Source organism: Protomyctophum bolini (genome assembly GCF_963924005.1).
Source record: "Protomyctophum bolini genome assembly, chromosome: 21".
Classification (NCBI taxonomy): Eukaryota; Metazoa; Chordata; class Actinopteri; order Myctophiformes; family Myctophidae; genus Protomyctophum; species Protomyctophum bolini.
In genome coordinates this window covers 27263041-27278520 of record NC_137882.1, presented here as the reverse complement: position 1 = coordinate 27278520, position 15480 = coordinate 27263041, and the positions used below count along the sequence as shown (strand labels likewise).

General features: G+C 43.1%; 1 protein-coding gene across 3 annotated transcripts; it reads right to left on the bottom strand.

Moving 5' to 3' along the window:
• Positions 1 to 1959: 1959 nt before the first annotated feature.
• On the bottom strand, positions 1960 to 10233 carry hccsb (holocytochrome c synthase b). Of its 3 annotated transcripts, none has more exons than XM_080794385.1 (9): positions 10121 to 10233; positions 8789 to 8898; positions 8173 to 8220; positions 7955 to 8002; positions 6874 to 7016; positions 6170 to 6318; positions 5929 to 6048; positions 5072 to 5158; positions 1960 to 4101 (listed from the first exon to the last, which is right to left on the bottom strand). In XM_080794385.1, exons 2-9 carry the CDS (start codon positions 8895 to 8897, stop codon positions 3903 to 3905), a joined length of 903 nt encoding a protein of 300 aa, XP_080650511.1. In that variant the 5' UTR covers position 8898; positions 10121 to 10233; the 3' UTR covers positions 1960 to 3902. The 3 variants fall into 3 exon arrangements, with proteins under 3 accessions (XP_080650511.1, XP_080650513.1, XP_080650512.1); XM_080794387.1 differs by having other exon boundaries at positions 7958 to 8002; XM_080794386.1 differs by having other exon boundaries at positions 8789 to 8912; positions 10133 to 10226.
• Between the last annotated feature and the right edge of the window lie 5247 nt (positions 10234 to 15480).

The window sequence follows — 15480 nt, the reverse complement described above, 5'->3', positions numbered from 1 at the left end:
ATGAAGTGGAGTGGAGTGAAATCGTTAAGTATCCATACAAATGTAGCACGAGAACATGCACACATCCACAACTGTTCATATAATTATGTAAGAGACTGTATACAAAGCAGAGGAAAACCTTCCAAAAATACAATTCTAGTGCTACTACTCCCTCTGCTGGCTATTTTCTGGACTACAGCGAGAAAGTTCACCCAGTGCCACACAGTGAAAAGTCTGAAGAACACAATTTATTTTTATTAAGTAAAGGCTTAGATTCATTCTCTGTCTGTCGGCCTGTGACACTGTCACTGGCAGGAGTGTAAAGTAACTAAATACATTTACTCAAGAACTGTACCTGTAATGTTGAGATGTTTTGTTTTTTATTTTATTTTTTGTGGAGTATTTCTAGTTTTCAGTACTTTTAATACTACTCCACTATAGTACTTCTCAGAGGCAAAATCTTAAATTTAAGTAAAAAGTAAAAAGTCCAATCTTTTCCCTCCACTACAATTATTTGAAAATGTGTGGTAGCCTACTAGTTACTTTGAAGATTATGAGTACCAGTAGGGGCGCTGTTGTGCCAGAAACAGAGAGAGATAGTGCTGCACTGTTGCTGTTGTCTCAGAGAGAGAGAGAGAGAGAGAGAGAGAGGAGGGGGGGGGGGGTTAATACAATAACGTGTTCCTTCCACGCGCTACATCCGGCCAGGGAAATCCCCCCCGTCAGGTGAAAAGAAGCAGCTTGGACTCCTCATGCATAGAAGGAGGCATGAGGTCAGTCCACTGCCCCCCAGGTTGGCAGAGGAAATGTAGCACCCAGGATTACATTAGATAATTGGCACTGGGTGAAAAAACTGGGTTGCAAAATCGTGGGATAAAAAATAAGAAAAAGAAAGCCTGCCGTTTCTATTAGCTTGGATTTCCTATCGATGATGTGTGACGGCCCCCTGTATGTATTGTACTATATTAGGGTATATAGTATATTATGGTATATGGTATCTTATTAGGTGGTCGGTCTGGTGTAGCTTTTTATTATATTTATTATTCACTTTGGTTAGTTTGCTTTGCTATTCCTAATTCCCTTTCTCCTTGTGTTGCAGTGGATTGGGGAGCAGTGCTGTGATGATCAATCAGCCAAGGGTGCCGACGCCCTATATAAGCCTGCCTCCCCAGTCCCTTCCTCAGCTCTGTTGTATTCAGTTCTCCTTTGCCCCTCTTCCACCATGCACCTTTTTCAGCATTTGGGGTTAACATACACGCACTTACACTACTGATTTCCACACCTCATCTGTTTGCTCTTGATTTTGGTATGATTTGGTGGTGGGGGGTGATGGGGGGGAGAAAGTTAAAAATAAATAAATAAACTCAACTACCACCGCAAGAGCGCAGATAATTTAAAGCAAAGGTGCTAAAACGCGCTAAAACGCACCAGTGAAGCGTCACATTTCCACGCAGCACATGTCAGTTCTATGCACATCAAACAAGAATTGTTAACAGTGGTTACTTGTTGTCTTGTTCCAGGCCAATGTGGGATCACAGATGTATTACTGTTGCAGCACAGCAGTGTGCCAGCAACACTGCCGCGTTGGGACCAACAGGTGGTGCCATTGGTTCACCTCAATGCTTCAGAACCACTGACCATTTTGCTTGAATAATCTTTTTGAGTATCTGTACTCGACAATAGTGCCGATTCTGGCCCGGGTTTGTGCCAGGGAATCAGGGATACTACTTGACCAAAGTGGTTGTATTTTTTTCCTCTTTTTGTGCCAACATTTTAACGTGGGGATGCCACTCCCCAGGGGCTCCTTCTGTGCAGGAGCTTGATGTGGGAGTGCATCGTTTGCATGTCCAGGGGCAGGCAGTGAAGGTCAAGTTGTGCGTGTCACATGAATATGTGCATGGCTGATGTCACAGATCTGTGGCGGATTATGACCAAACATTGTGCCAGAGAGACAAACGGGACAGAAAGACTTATTTCAGTCAAAAAGTCATCTTTATTGCTTGACTGGTTCATATTATAAAACGGGTCCAAAATAATTCTTCAGCGTTTTAGTGAAATCGAGAACTACATTGTGCGGACAGTATATGTACACATATTTAGTCACTCACAAACAATAAATAGAATAGCATCCACCGGGACCTCAATGTTAAGAGAAATATTAGCCCACACCGCTACTACCGATACCCTAGACATAATACTGTAGACATTGCATTGGCGACTGGATCGCAATGTTGCTGCCATATTGGCAGGGGAAACTTGGCCTGACTCCACTGCCAGACAGTACAGAGTCTGGTACTACACATGTAAGATAAGGCGTTTTGTTTCAAATAAATTACCAAGTATCCTGCAACTGAAAGTCTGACATTTGTAACAAACCAAGCTTCTTGAAAATTGGTTGAGAAACCTCCTGCTTCACTAGACATACATTTCCCAGGAGTTTCGCCCAAGTGGACAGGGTTTTGAAGTTAGGTTTTTTGTTTTCACCGGAAAAAGTAATAATTTTAGTTACTCCACTGCGCTGGTCTGCATTTATGCGAGCCCCGGAAGTCGACAGTAACATAGCTCTAAATGTGACCGCATTAGAGCCATGGACAAGAGGCATTTTAGGCATAATTTCTGTGAGGTTAGGTTTAGAAACACCTGGGAAAGAGGGAGTGGCAGCAAGCCAATGCGGTATCTACAGTACGTGCAAATGCATACAGCAATATTACAGTATGGTGATTGATACATTGTCAAAATGAGACAGCCGTCTCCAGGATAAAAATGCATTTCGATCCTCAAGCTAATAATGGGTAAATAATACATTTATTCACATTTTCATAAGAGCGCCTATTCCCTTGGAAGCAAGCAATAAGCAAGCGAGTAGGGCTGAGCCATATGGATGTTAATATGGATTTATTGGACATACGATGCGGTATGAGAGGAGGACAACTTTACAATACTGGGACAGGTTAATCCATCCTCCAATCCAAACCATTCCCTTCAGAAGCCTAATTTATACTTCATTGTATGACGTGTCTCACTATGATAACAGCCTGACCTGCAAGTTCACAGGCTCACAGCATGTCACAAGACGTGTCTCAGAAGACGACAGCTTGTGAACGGAGTTTTTGGTGCTTGACACCGTCGCAGTGAAGATTAGATTATAGCAAACCCTAAACCTCGGATACAAAATCACCCCTCAGCATTCAACACCACACACACACACAAACCGGGAGGGGGGAGGGAAGGATTCTGATTGCTTACAATCTCAGAGCTGAGACCATTTTGTCCCCTTCCTTTTGTTAAAAAAATAAAACTATACCCAAAATATAACTATACCCCACTGACAACACGGCCCTTTGGTCAAACCCACTTCTACTCAATAAACAATATGAAACTAGCTTGCCAGACAGCAAAGTGTATCTTTGAAAACATTCACATGAAATTGAGGCACATTTTCACTTGAACCCCAAAAACCGACGATTACACTCTCAGAGGTATGGGGGTGCGTAATGCGTACCAAACGCCTTAACCAGCCTGCAAGGACAAATGCACCCAGGGAATTCTGCGATAATTCTATTAAGAATCCTATGGGTTCCACTTGGTCTATCACAGGGGCCAATGCAGTTGGGAATGGGAGAACATACAATTCCATGAAGCTGCACGACATGCCTAAAAATATATATATTTTTTCTTTTTTAATTTGAAATCATATTAGCAGATTAGCATGGTGAAGCTCGGTACAGCCCGTTTCTTTGATGTAGAGTGTTCTTGACTTGCTTCACTGGTTTCAAATGTGAAAATGATCCTTGCACGAAGGAGTAGGAATCCACATGGTGTTCGTTCGTAGTTTGGGCATGTTCCGAAAACGGCAGACCTACAAGCTCACAACACGTCACTTCCCGACGAATGAGAAGAGGGAGTGACAAAGTATTTTTCTTTTAGGAATTCCAACGCCACCAGGCCACCTTCGCGCGGTCCCAGACCGCACCCAGGGAGTCAAAGGCAGGACGGACGTCCAGTATGGAGAACTCGTACGTGTCCTTGTTGATCTCGCCGTCGTAGTAGTCGATGACGTAGCGCACCTCCTTCCCGCAGCGGTCCACGATCCAGTCGTGCCGATCGAACGGCAGCTCATAGCTGAGGGAGGAGGCAGAGGGACACATGGATTAAAGAAAATAAATTATATATACCGGTATATATATAAACGACGTTGAAAGGCGCCGCCACACACTAACCATGGTAACCATACAGCTAACCAGTCGAAGAAATTGCAGATTGAGGGAGGCGTCAACGATTGAATTTACGAAATATCAGAGATCATTAGGGTTTTCTGGAAGACTGAAATAACTAATAATCAAAAATAGGCTATCTACAAGCTTACAACACGTGTTAAGTAAGCTTGGAGATAGCCTTTTTGTGGCATGCTGCTGACTTCTATGGAATCCAAATGACAGTCGTCACAAATCAGTCGTAGCGACTGAACTTAAATCCATGGGGACAGGAGGAGAGCACTGAAACTCATCTTTATACACTTTAATTGTGTTTTTTTTTTAAATCACACACGTGTGAAGTGAGGGGCGCTAATATATTATTAGTCTAACTCATGTTGCTATGATATGGTGATGTAAAACAAACATGGACAAAACAATGGCATTTAATGTTTGTGTTAGGGACAAGATGACGTAAATTTCCCTTCATTGTCAATGGCGTTTTTGAGTGGTGCAACCACTCCAAGGAACAGCAATGTCCGTGTACACCTGTACACGGGTGTAATTTTTAATGTTTGTTTAACTAAAAACCAACATTAAACCTGTATATAGGCGCCCCTAAAAAAAAGACTAATAATACCATATAAAATGAAATGGGGGTGAAATGCTGCAAATTATAAAAATGGGACTCATCATCCCTGGGACTCATCTAAAAGACCACCCCTGCATCCCGGGACTCATTACATTGAAAACCAACATTTATGAGTTATTTGTAATCAGTCCTAAACGGATAGTGATTTGGTTTGCATACATGGCTAAGGTTCCTTGCATTGACCCCATCACCTAACATTAGTTACGTGCACAGTGCATTTAAAGCAATTAAGTGTCAAATAGCTCACCCCATCCAGTGGCGAATGCGTGCCCTGGGAGAGAACTCTTTAGCTTTACCTCCAAACCGTTTGAGAGAGGGACCACATGGACATTCCCTGTGGGAGACACACAAACCAAGTTAACAAGAGACTTTAACCGTTTACAATACATTATGAATCAGCATGAACGGGTCTCGTTGGCGTGTGCGTAATCTGCGCATGGTACGAAACACGTGTGCTCGCGGATTAAGGAAATACGCCAGGAGAATGTCATGTAAACACCTAACCACGATTATATAACTTTGGTCTTGATCACAGTATACATAAGAACCTCATCTGCATGTCATCTGGAATAAATCCATTAGCACATACATGGGCAACTGGTGGCCCGGGGGCCACATGCGGCCCCCAGGCAACTGGTGGCCCGGGGGCCACATGCGGCCCCCACCATGACTTAATGCAGGTTATTATCAGAATACTGACAAATTTCAGCTGTTACAATTCCAAACATTGCAAGCATGTCCCGCTTTAATTACTTCAGTCGATACGGTATATGTAGCTTTAAATGACTAGTATTAAAATTGTATTGTCTTTGTATGTCCAATGAATTTGTATTTAGTTCATAAAGTTAACATAACTATAACTAATTCAATTTACATGTATGATATAAAAAGGTTACTTTTCAGGAACACAAAATAATTCAGTATTTCAATTAAAAAATAGCTGATCTACAAGTGTGACGCATTTTGAGCTTGTAGAGCGGCTATTTTTGCTACGACAGAAACATGTCATGTGGCCCTCTGGAGTGAGTGTGGAAATAACAGTGGCCCTCTGCATCGTCAAAGTTGCCCACCCCTGCGTTAGCAACCAGTAGGAGTAGGACTCACTGTCCGTGGAGAGCCTCCCACTTCAGGATCTCCTGCCAGGCCTGCTCGTTGTTCTGGTTGTGGATCTTGATGATGTTGCTCATGTCATGTGCAGCCAGGTCGTCCTCACGCCAGCGCCACCTGCATGGTGCGGGGGAGAGCATGAGAGAATGAGTCATCATCTCATGCGTTGCCATTTGATCCTACATCCTTAAATGGTATAAACTGGACGAGACCCGCCCTTTTAACGAGAAACACTGACCCCTTCCGGAGCATGGCGTTCCAGAACATCTGCTCGGACGGGTAGACCCAGTTCCTGCCGGAACCGTGCCGGGGGATCTGGGACTCCTGCCGGTTGACGGGCAGGGGGAAGGGCTGGTCTGGAGCGGGCACCTGATTGGGAGGAGGCATCTGGACACAGGCAGACAAGGGAGGTTAGGAGGGAGGCATCTGGACACAGGCAGACAAGGGAGGTTAGGAGGGAGGCATCTGGACACAGGCAGACAAGCAGGGTGAAAATGTAAAGAATATGCCTCGGCCTCGTGGTCTGGGCACCTATAGGAGACAGCGTGTCGCAGGTTCAAGTCCGGATTCCGACGACCTTTGCTCTGTGTCTTCAATTCAATTTAACTTCAATTTTGACTACATATTATTGTCACAATTTCTCCAGAATTCACTAAGTCAAAGTCATACCATTTGTCACACATGTTACCACAGTGAAATTTGTTCTCCGCATTTGACCCATCTCTTGGAGCGGTGAGCTGCAGCCGTGCCGCGCTCGGGAATCATTTAATTAGTTGATTTGACCCCCAAGCCAACCCATTGATGCCGAGTGCCAAGCAGGGAGGCATTGGGTCCTATTTTTACAGTCTTTGGTATGACACGGCCGGGGATCGAAACCCAGACCTCCCAGTTTCAGGGCGGACAGTAGAATTGATCTGAACATGTCTGTGCTGTGGAGCGTACCATGTTTGTTGGGTCGATGTCGCTCTGCATGCTCGCCGCTGCTCCCTTCATCGGACATCCCACAAACTCGTAGGCCCTGTCCTGATGTGCCGGGGCTGCTGCTTCTGCTGCTGGTGGTGGTGCCGCTTGCTGTGTGGGAACGTCTGATGGAGACAGTAGAGCGCACGTTGTATAGATATTTAGAATCACCTGTTATTGTGGGATGCATGGATGCGTTAATCCAATCCACTTTCCAATCCACTTTATTTATATAGCACATTTCAAAACTCAGGGTTTACAAAGTGCTCTACAGGATAAATAAAAACCAAATACACTGTAGCCAAAACACAGAAAAACAACAGCAAGAACATCAGTGAAACAACTGAAAAGTATAACCCGCTCAAAATCACATAAGGCTGCAGGGAACCTAGGTCAGTGGGAACGATACCGGGACCATTTGTATTACAAATGTTACATTTTAAATATGCAAATGAGGCATTATGTAGGAAAATATGCTAAATAATCGAAAATATGAAAAAGCTACTACTGTGAAAGGGTTATCATGTATTAATTTACTTGTATTGATCCTATAAACAATTTAATATAGGTCTAGCTTTTCCCACCAATTTTGGAGCTCTGGCTCATGGACTAAGAACCAAAAAGAACTGAACCGGTTCCCACTGGGAACCAACCGGTTGAAAGGGGGTCTTAGAAAGTTTAGAGCCATCCACACCTTGATGTCACTTAACAGTCAAGCAGAGGTGTCAACAACAAGGTGTTTGTTAATAGAGAACATCAGAGTAGCCCCCCCCCCCCCCCTAACTTTACACACCCGCATGAAGCCTTGCATTCATGGATTTATTATTTTTTGTCGCATTCCTAAGCCAATCATTTGAGTGTCTCCTAGTGTTGTAGACCTTCATTGCAGCACCTGCTTTCAAATGTCCTATTCTTTTACATGCTCAACTTATTTTGATCTTGTTACATCACCTGTACGGTTCATTAAGAATTACATTTGCTGTCGGCGTGTGTGGATGTGTATAAGATTTCTGAGTGAGAAAATGGCACTGTTTGTTGTTGACAACAGGTGTCTCACACTTACCACTTACTGGCTGTGTTTGGTGCATCGGACATTCTGATGGCGGAGACACTGAAGGAGAGAGAGACACGTTGATGTGGCTTGACCAGAAGAACACACACACACACACTCACTCACCTTTGTCTACCTTTCTTTTACAGTTTTTAACCATTTTAGCTAATTGACTTTGAGTACCTAGAAAAGTGCTATATAAATCGTATTTAGTATAATTGTATTATTACCCGTTAAAGGCTGGGCTTGGTGCATGGGACACTCTGACGGAGGAGACACTATAGAGAGAGAGACGGGATGAGGTGACAAACTCAACACTAGAAAAATAAAATGCCGTTTTCAGCCACACTTGTCCTGTACAGGGTCAGTGTGTACAGGGTCAGTAGTAGGGTCAAAACAAACACGGCTGGCTGACATAGTGTGTAACTAATTAAATTAATTACGGTTCTGACCATCTCTAGCGTTATGTCCGTGTTTTCGCCCTGCACGAGACCCGTAAAATAAACCAAAGCGACGCGAGCCTGTGGTATACCATGGCCATGGATTTTAGAACAGCGCAAATGCACTCTATAGTGTATACTCAGTTTCATTGTACTGTTAGACGGATGTTAGGTACTTAACTTGCTTATGGTCCTCAATGACAATTACCATGTGTAGTTTTTACTTACTGTAAATAACGCTGGATTAAGAGCTTCTGCTAAATGCCTAAATTGTAAATTGCATGGTTAGAGTTGGAGTGCGTGCAACCCCTTTAAGCTAACAATTTCACTGATTGATTTCTACAAGAAAATAGGGACTGCTCGTGTGGTCGCTTTCTAAAGGGAGGTATAAACACGTACGACCCACCTCTGACGGGCTGTGGATCGTGGTGCATGGGGCAGCCCTGTGGTGGCGCGAACGCCACTGCCTCAGCCTTGACGGATGGCGGAGCAGGGGTGGAATACGAGGCTCCCATCCTGCCCACACAGTCCTGTAAGGATGGAGAAGGTCTTGGTCACAAGAGCAGGAAAGTGCTGACCTTAACAACTTATCAAGGAGTTGGGTCTTGATGTTCTTCAGTTTTGGGAGCAAGTTAAGAATGTTTAAATTGCAGGTTTAGAATTAGAATCTCATACAGACAAGGTTGACAATTAATAATCGGACGGAGATTGGTGCTGGTGTAGATGCCTTATATAAGGAGGGGATCAAACAACTAGGTAAGCGTGACGACATCCCTGACAAGTCCTGTGTGCAGAGCAACAGAAAAATCACAATCAGCCATTTAAAAAAAAAGATTTACAATTTTATTTGGTCGTTAACTCCTTCAGCGCCACCTGGTGGTCACCAGTTTAGGCTCTGAGTGCCAATTCTCTCATTATAAAGACAGAACGAATTTGTAATTATATTATGCATGTAATGTGCATGTCATCACCTGTACACCAGATTAGAGGAATTTTCAAAATATAGACATTAAACATTTGTATAGTGTTCCTTAAATTTTAATTTTTGCTGTAGGAGTCATCTCTCCTGATTGAAAAAAATCGCATCTCTCTCTCCCTCTCTAGAATGAGTATATGAACAGTCCAATGATTATGATTGAATGACTGATTGAATACTTTAACAGTTTGCATGGGGAAAAAGCTACAGATTTATATAAGAGGTACAAATGTATATAAGGATGCTAAAAGGGAGCACTATATGGTTCGTTTCCAGCGGGGTCCACTAGTAGTACGTGTCTGTGACTGTAGTGTACACCCTGCTGTAGGTCTACTCATATACTCATTTTAATCAGTATATTCATATTAAACTGAATAATTAGTATAATTATGCACAGCCCATCAATACTACTTTGGAATATAATGAAACAGCTACAGTAGCGAGCCATAGATGCCACAAAGCATTATAGCATCCAAGTTGCTTTGCAGCTAATGAACAGCTATTATACAGTTATAAACTGATTACAGGTATCCTATATGGTGTTGTGTCAGTCCAGACTAATAAAACAAAACAGATCTACAAGCAAAACAACGTACCCTTTTAGCCTAGTGGGCTAAAACCTCTAAGGCTAAAACACCTTGGGTTTAGCCAACAAGGACAAATATAACACTTCGCCCCGGCGACAGATCGCGACCAAAAGACGCAGTTCTTGGTCACACAAACTGTGTCGTTTGTGTTTATGACAACAAGGACACGCCGAACACACCAACTGACCTGTTGTCGAGAGAAAGATCCTCCTGTGTAATGTCTGCCAAATGTCTGAATGTCAACGTGCGCGTGCGAACGCAACACAACGGAGCGATATGTAGCCTCGTTCGTTTAGTATTAAACACATCAGTGTTGCCAGATTGCGTGAGAGAAACAAGCAACCCGGTCTATATGAAAAAAAAGCCCGAAAAAGAAGCGAACACTTCCACCTTGTAGCAGGCTACGTGCAAATAGCAGATCTACAAGCTCACAACGCGTCGCGATGTGAGCAATAGATCTGTAAAAAAAAATCTTAAAGACATTTTGTAAAATGTGGAATATTCTTTAAAAAAATAACATCGCGAATCTTGTGTAGGTGTCCCTGACATGATATTCACATTTTCAGATGGGGGTCCGCAGACAAATTCATTTGGGGGTCCTGTCCTGTTGTCTTGAAAATGAAACCACTGTTTAAACAACATTAGGAAACCGCAACCCGCAACCAACTGCAATATACAAGCAACTTTACAGAAAAACTAGCCCAAAGTTGATTATAATACGCGGACATGGCAACACTGAAACAGATCCGTCGCTCACTTTGTACGTCGGCACGCACGACAACCAGGACGACAACACGCTGTTAAATTACGTCACTAACGTCCAGTGACGCATGGTTCCCATTATCCCATACCAAACAGTGGAGGAAGCCAAGCGGGTGGAGACAGGATAGTATTAGTTCCACGGCCACGGGTATCTTTTTGACCAAACTGAAGAGAATGTTTAAATCCTCCAGGGCTATAACGTAGCATTCCTAGGCCTAGGAAACTGTTTGTTTACCAAGGGAGTAACCAACTGAGTCGAAGCCGCTGCTTTATTCCACATAGGACACAATTCAATTCAAAGGGCTTTATTGGCATGAGAAAACATACGTTTACATTGCCAAAGCAGAAAGAACAATACAACGATACAGCAATACAACCAGAACAAACAACAAGGACAAACAACAAGGACACACACGCAGTGACACCACACGTATTGTTTGGTGAGTGAGAGAGAAGTTTCCTTGCAACTTGCAAGTCAAATGTGTGTGGGCAAATGCTTGCCCCATCTACTGTGATAAGTTTTCTGTCTGGAGGATCTATTTTTGAGTGGTGCAACCACTCCTATAGTAGGCATATCATATTCTGAATTACCAAAAATAGGACACATGCGCGCGTGCATGTGCACGTGCGCATGCATGTCGTGGATGTGCATGTGTCGGGCGTGCGCGGTTCTGTTTGAATTACCGGTAAATGAATTTGTCAAAAAAGTTTGGCTCCTAAATTTGATGAAATATGCTCTATATATTAGTTATGTATCTATTTAAAGCAGTGGCTCTCAAAGGTGTGATCCAGGGACCCTCATGGTTCCTTGAGGGGGCTGATCTACATCGACACGTGAGCTTGTAAATCGGCTAGTTGAACTATTCAAAAATGTTTTTGTTTCAAAATAGGCCCTTAAATATCTTCAGATGGGGTGTCGTGGACGTCAGCAAGGGCATGCTGTCACAACGGGTTCCTAATGCCAAATAAAATGGCTTCAGATCTGACCTAAGTCTCCTGGACGCGTTATTACTACCAACGTTCAATGATTTGTTTACAAACATTTGGGATTGTTTACAAACATAGCCTATTGGGGTTTCTTTACAAACATTTTGGTGTTTGTTTACAAACAATTGGTGTTTGTTTACAAACAATTTGTAATATGTTTACAAATATATGTTGTTTGTTTACAAATATTTTGGGATTTGTTTACAAACATTTTGGGATTTGGTTACAAACATGTGCGGTTTGTTTACAAATATTTGAGATTTGTTTACAAACAGTTGGGCTTTGTTTACAAATAGTTGTGATTTGTTTATACACATTTGTGGTTTATTTACAAATATTTTGGTATTAGTTTACAAACATTTTGGGATTTGTTTACACCTATTTATGGATTTGTTTACAAACATGTGCAGTTTGTTTACATATATTTGGGATTTGTTTACAAACATTTGTAAACAAGCTGTCAAGATTAGTTATAGTTATGTATTTATTTAAAGCAGTGGCTCTCAAACGTGTGATCCAGGGACCCTCATGGTTCCTTGAGGGGGTTCCAAATGGACCCATTATAGGTCTGTAACTCTGAGCGTGTATAACACATGGACCCAAATGGACCCTTACAGGTCTGTAACTCTGAGAGTGTACAAATGGAACCAAATCATGGACCCTTACAGGTCTGTAACTCTGAGAGTGTACTAGTACAAATGGAACCAAATGGACACTTTTATAACTTTTAACTCTGACACGGAATCAAATGGGACTCTTATGGGTCCATCTGGTTTTACTCTCAGAGTTATGGGGGCCCTTGAAATTAAAAAGTTTAAGAACCTGTATGCAATGGCTTATCTCTTGTAAAAAGAGAGACCAGCCTATTCTCCAAACCATTATGCTTTGCTAGGTTGTACAAAATAATATTGGGTCAATTTAATTTGCAGGACTCACCTCGCACACAGCTGCCTTGTCTGTGTTGATGACTAGCCCCGCAAGCAGAACCCAAATGTAGTAAAGTTTCTGACACTTTGATTACTTTACCCATTGGGTCCTGTTTCACACTGGGCTGCCGCCAGTTACGCACACACAAATACAATGTAAACACGCCATGAGAAAAGCTTCTGCACGCTTTTACGATGTTTTTTCATGTGTTGACTTACGAATGTGCGAACTATAAGTACCTTACATACCATACCGACACATCTCCTGTGTCGCGGAAGCCGTTAAGTATTTTTAATCCATGATTGATTAAAAATGTCGCTTCTTCCTACCTTGTTTATTGACACCTCATTGTACCGCCTATCTGGCTAGCTAGTGGTGCTACAGCTATGACGGAGCAGATCAGAGGCAGGGACGCCCGCAAAGCCAACCGCACATCGGGAGGCGGTACAATAAACGGTAAATAAACAAGAAGAAATCAAAGCGACATTTTTAATCAAACATGGATTAAAAATACTTAACGGCTTCCGCGACACAGGAGATTTTATCAGAGGTATGTAAGGTACTTATAGTTCGCACATCCGTAAGAAAACACAATAAAAAACGTGGTAATAGCGCGCCGATCGACGAAACGATGAGTTTGTTTATATCCGTGTTCCAACAATCGCATTAGAAAATCTTAGCATGGCCAGGAACCCTATATAAAGCGACAATCAAATTTCATAAAAGCTTTATGTAGGGTTCCGAGAGGGGCTAGTTGATGACATGACATGGGCTTGCAGGACAGAACTTTTATTTGTGACAGACACATAGTTCCGTTGCAGACAATACAATCTGCTTCTCATTGGTCAGTCACAAAGCTAAGAAAACAGTAGCCTACTTTTTATGCATGTCAATGATGATGAGATAGTTCTTTGGCATGTCAAGCTTTCCTCACGGAGAGCACAACAGTCTATCTGCAGACAGCAGAGCAGCCAGCGAGCCTTTCTCTACTCTGCTCTGTGGTCGGACCAGCGCTGTCAGACTCAGCGCGCAGCGCATGCAGAGTTATGAATAATACACATTCCGGGGTTCGGGCTGAAAGTCCACCTCTCACAGTGTATTTCCACTACGAACCATTGAACGTGCATTGTAATACACATTGGTCTGAATGGTCTGTGAGCGTAGTGATACAGGCGATACGTGTAAAACACCGGACATTTGAAGGAATTTATAACCCCGGGGGCCCGGACTGCCCGGACATCCCCCCAAAAGAGGACTTGTCCGGGCAAAAGAGGACGTATGGTAAACCTATCCTATAGACAGCTGTGTATGTGGCTGGGTCTGTCCCAGAGCCGCTTAGATATAGACATGGCTATGGTCTGTCCCTGTGTCCGAGCACAAAAATAGCGTCTATAGCGTTTGTTCACCACCAAGTGTCACTGTTGAACAGCCTAACGCACAGACAGACACACACAGGCCAGGGAGGAGGGCTTGTACAGTACAGTACAGTACAGTACAGTACAGTACAGTACAGTACAGTACAGTACAGTACAGTACAGTACAGTACAGTACAGTACAGTAGGGGAGACGGGGGTAATGTGAGACACTTTTTACATTTGCTCCCATCTAGGTGAGCTAAAATGATATATCAGTAAAATGTACACATTTCCTATTAATTTGGGATGTTTCCTAACAATGGAAATTATAAATGGTAATATATAGCACCTTTATCCAAGGCCTAGGGTTCTCCTACGTCTCACCAGACTGTTCGGTGTGCATGTGTCCATCCTTGTCCATTGTCCACACTCTGGTTTATTTGAGTCAAGGAAGCCTTCTCTGAGTGTGTCATTGTCATTGTTGTTGAATCTGTCCTATTGAGTCTCCCTTCCACCCCTCCACTCGGGAGACTCTGATTTGTACTCTCATTTGTACGTTCTGTAGCTTGCTTAGTGCCCTCTTGCGAGTGCTGCAACAGGAGTTGCTGGGCCCCGCCAGTCTTTCCTGGAGGTCAGCTGTCACTCCAGCGTCACCGACCTTCGTCGGTTGCCACCCAGACTTTCTTGGAAGTCACTGGTTGCCAAAGGTGAGGAGTTGCTCTCTTCGTGTGGTTCCTCCACTCTGTTTAGGTTGTGGCAGCTTCTTCATCACATCACATTTCAGAACATGTGCCACACCGTTTTCCTTACAAATATGGGTCTCTCCCACGCTTTTGTGTTTCCCATAATTATTCTGAGAAATTGTGCATACATTTCTGGTGTATTATCTTCTTTTCTGCCTTGACCTCAGTGGCTGCCTTCTCCATCTCCTCAAGGGGGGTTCCACCCCAGGTTGTCTTTCTGGTGTATTTTCTTGGCATTTTCTACAATGTTTATGACATAGAAAATAAAACATATGCAATGTAATATTAGATTAAAATATGTTTAAGACTGAACTTAACTTCAGTGCCTCATGGTGGGGTAATGTAAGACAGTGTCTCGCTTTACCCCGAAGCATTTGTCTCACTTTACCCCACACCCACATTTTGGTAAACAGGACCTCTTTTAGTAATTCAGGCTAATCTTCAGCTAGCAGCAATCACATGGATATGTTGGTAGTTCATCAACGTGTATGATATAAGTTTTTCTACCTGAATCAATTTGATTTGACACAACAGTTCATTATGTTGACGGCAAGAAAATGTACTTTTACAGCACAATGACGTCCTCTCCTCCATGGCAAGTGGGAAATGGGAGGGGCTTCAAAATATAATGGTCACATGACCACAAATGTGTTGTGGTCATGTGATAAAGGGGGTGTCTCAGTTTACCCAGTGTCTCACATTACCCCGTCTCCCCTACAGTACAGTACAGTACAGCACAAGTACCGTACAGCGCCACTCAG

Excerpts from the sequence above, each read along its gene's own strand:
- hccsb (XM_080794385.1), bottom strand. The coding sequence starts at position 8,897 with ATGGGAGCCTCGTATTCCACCCCTGCTCCGCCATCCGTCAAGGCTGAG. Across the intron at positions 8,221-8,788 it reads CGATCCACAGCCCGTCAGAG|TGTCTCCTCCGTCAGAGTGT; the intron begins GTGGGTCGTACG and ends CTCTCTCTATAG. Across the intron at positions 6,049-6,169 it reads AACGCCATGCTCCGGAAGGG|GTGGCGCTGGCGTGAGGACG; the intron begins GTCAGTGTTTCT and ends CGCACCATGCAG.